This window comes from Gastrolobium bilobum, unplaced genomic scaffold (genome assembly GCF_033153095.1).
Source record: "Gastrolobium bilobum isolate Gb01-03AN ecotype WA unplaced genomic scaffold, APGP_CSIRO_Gbil_v1 utg6530, whole genome shotgun sequence".
NCBI classification, from domain to species: Eukaryota; Viridiplantae; Streptophyta; class Magnoliopsida; order Fabales; family Fabaceae; genus Gastrolobium; species Gastrolobium bilobum.
In genome coordinates this window covers 229,539-233,124 of record NW_026896603.1, presented here as the reverse complement: position 1 = coordinate 233,124, position 3,586 = coordinate 229,539, and the positions used below count along the sequence as shown (strand labels likewise).

Here is a 3,586-nt window from a genome sequence, read left to right as displayed (position 1 = left end):
CCCTTTGGAATTTATTGTTTCAGTGTTGATATGAAATGAAATGACCTAAACTAATGCGTCTGTCCATACAGTTTGCATCTTTTTAATAGTAATAAATACCTTCCTTTCCCCTTCTGCATACATTCTGATTATTCAGTAACTTTATTAGGTGAATCACGCATAAAACATTCAACAGGGTCTAATTCTTTAAATATGTAGATCTGAACCTGACATTCGTCAGAAATTTTATTCACAGCTTCACGGTAGAGAAGTTGGTTGCATTCTTTATACTAAAATTCTTGAATTTTTACCTACTACTATATAATATGGATCTTTAATAAATGTCTTCTACCATAACTTCTCACTCTTTGCTACAGACTTCTTACAATCTTACTGTTACCTTACCATGGCCTTCAGCTCATCTTATTTTAAAAGTTTTAAAGCTTAGTAATCGTTGTAGAGAAACTACAGCCTGTTCTCAAATTCTTCTTTAAGCCACTTAATTAGTTTATCACTTTTTCCAACTTTTTGTACATTTAAATATTGTGTTTGTTTCACACATGAAATGCTAACATAATTTGTAAACGAAATAAAGAATTGAAGTTGGTGCCTTGGAGGTGATAAGCAGGAGCAACAACAAATAAATATGTCAGGTGGATATGAGATTCATGATAATGATGAGAGGAGCGGAAGGAGTGAGGAAGAGGCTGAAGACACTTCAATGGGATCTTCTCAGAATAAGTGCTCATCGTTTGACTTGAATGAAGAAGCTAGTAGCGAAGATAGTAATTATAATGATGAGGCATGTGAACTCAAAGCTGAGGGATATGAGAAAGCAAAAGATGAAGGCACTTCAACTAATAGAAGCAGTGCAACAAGAGAAGGAAATGAACGAAGAGGTGGTGTTAGACAATATGTTAGATCAAAGATGCCTCGCCTTCGGTGGACTCCTGACCTTCATCTCTCCTTTGTGCATGCTGTTGAAAGACTTGGCGGTCAAGAGAGTAAGTAATTAATTGCATATATATATATATATATATATATATATTAGAAGGATATTTCAACTCTGATATAAAAGTAAAAAACCTTACTCCTTATCTCAATTGTTGATCTTTATGCATCTGATCTGATGATTGTAATTTATTGAATTATACGATTAATTAATTATTAAGATTCCCTATTATTACATGTACATCAGAGTCAAAAATCCCTTCCTTATGCACTAATTGTAAAATTGTTTGGTTGAACTCTTTGCTTTGATTGGTGCAGGAGCAACGCCTAAGTTGGTGCTTCAGTTAATGAATGTGAGAGGACTCAGCATTGCTCATGTCAAGAGTCACTTGCAGGTAGCACAAATTTGGTGGTTTGAGATAATACTCTTTGAATTAATTTTTCCTTTAAAGTTGATGTATATCTATTCTTAAATAATTTCTTGGTTATGAAATTTTCATTTCAGATGTATCGAAGCAAGAAACTTGACGAGGCTGGGCAAGGTGAGGACTATCCTAAATCTTGTTAAGTGTTAGTGCAAATGAATCTTTTTTTATGTGTACAATAAGCTAGGAATACAGCTTAGTTGGTATGCTCCTTTGGTTTCTTCTATTTTATTAGATTATTCTTCCTAACACCTTAAGCAAAGTTCCCCAACTCATCACTGACCACGTTAATTAATCACACCCAAGATAGAGAAGGCATATGGTTGATCAACTTAGAAGAACAAATGAAAATGATATCACATACCCCACCTTATATAGATTACGTGATCCTGACATCCTGTTAAGTAAATTTATCATCAAGTATACCTTATCCAAGGCACATCTAACATGTTTACATTTTTCATAACTTAGACTTATGACTATTCAAGTTGTCCTCAATTTATGCATTTGAGTTGGGATACTATGATTTTTTATATTTTTTTTGAAAAAAAAAAAAAACTGAGGGGTTATATTTAATATGCATGAAGGACCATTATTTTGTGATTCAAGTGATTGGTAGGGATTCAAACAAAGAATATGCATGGTTAAGATTATACAATAATTATCTGAATTGCAGTTAACATAAAAGGTACATTTAGAATAAAAGATGGCGGGGGAAACTTATTCCCTTCATATTTATATTTATTTTCACTCAGTAACTAGAAATATAAGGGGAAACTAAACTCCAACGCTATCAAATTTGGAACTCCTGATGCAATGCAAAAGCCACTTTGACATTTTAGTAAACTATGTCTCCTAAAGTGAAGTGATATTAGAAGGACTTAGGGTTAGGGTTACTTAATTTTAGCCAAATCTTCTTGATTTTGATAATTCATAATTAATTCATATTTACTTTACAGTACTAAGTCCAACATACAGATCAACCCATGAAGTAGGTCGTATTTCTCATGTAGCCAAGCAGTCCATGATTCCTCATCAAAATTTCAAGATGGGAAATGGTGGAATTATTCTAACAAGTAATTGCAACGAGCATAGCTATTTTCAGGGTCTCCTTCATCCCTCCACCCTATCACAGTCACATGCAAAGGCCATCGATACAAGGTACGTAACCATGCATGCATTTTAATATACTTTATTCCTCCAGCTAGGTTAAAATCCTTCCTCATATTTTCCATGGTTTTGCAAGAAGAAAATTCAACAAAATCATTTTTTAGTAATCTACATTTACAATGCCTCTCTATCACTAGGCACCAGCAATTGTACTTCAATCATCAACCTTTTAGAAGACCAAGTTACCTAAGCAAGGAAGTTGTGTCTTCAACAGCCTTACAAACTCAAGGAAGATCAATAGCTTCAAGCCAAATTCAAGTAATGGATACGACCAGGATTGCACCCATGAGACCAAGCCAATTTCTTGAAGAGAAAAAGTGGCCTCCATTAGAAATTTTGAACAATCATCTTTGGAAGAAAAGTTCACCTACCAATATTACTGCAAATACAGGGTCACAAACACAATCTGTTGTACATCAATTTGGCACCACTCCTGCATCTCTTAGATCACCTGAGTTAAGCTTTCGAAACAACACAAGAATCAGGGAACTTCTATCAACTTCCAATGAGCATCGCAACTATTCCAACAGTTTAAAGCTAGAATTTGATCCCCCATTCCGGATTAAGGTAACATTAGGGCTTAAGAAAATAAGATCTTTATGTTTTTTTCTTTCATCACCATTCATACATCTCTTCTTTTTTTTCTTTTCCATCTTATGCAGTTGAATCAAGAAAAATTACAAAAAGATAAGAAATGGGTGCCTGATTTGCAATTAAGTTTGAGTCAGAAAGATGGGAACAATGATGGCAAGACTGATCATTGCAGAGAAACCCAAGAAATCAGCACTAAACTTTCACTTTCTTAGAATTTAATTAGACATGTAATTAATTATGCAAATACCACAACCTAGCTGGACATAAAGTCTGAGAGATGATATAGAAACCAAAACAAAGTTACACCATTACATGTCACTACAACATCATATTGTGGGCTTCCGTGCAAGTATTTGGTTTGACCATGCACAAAATATAAAGAGTTAAGGAAAATAACACAAAGGGACAAATAATTTAGTTGAACGAACACTGAAAATATGGCGATCAGACCTTACTGCTAGAGTTTG

General features: G+C 34.1%; 1 protein-coding gene across 1 annotated transcript; it reads left to right on the top strand.

Annotated features, from left to right (window-relative positions):
- The first annotated feature begins 625 nt into the window (after nucleotides 1-625).
- Nucleotides 626-3,331, top strand: LOC133300858 (two-component response regulator ORR24-like). The gene is made up of 6 exons (XM_061500448.1): nucleotides 626-983; nucleotides 1,249-1,325; nucleotides 1,436-1,472; nucleotides 2,315-2,516; nucleotides 2,663-3,092; nucleotides 3,188-3,331. Exons 1-6 carry the CDS (start codon nucleotides 626-628, stop codon nucleotides 3,329-3,331), a joined length of 1,248 nt encoding a protein of 415 aa, XP_061356432.1.
- Nucleotides 3,332-3,586: the final 255 nt, after the last annotated feature.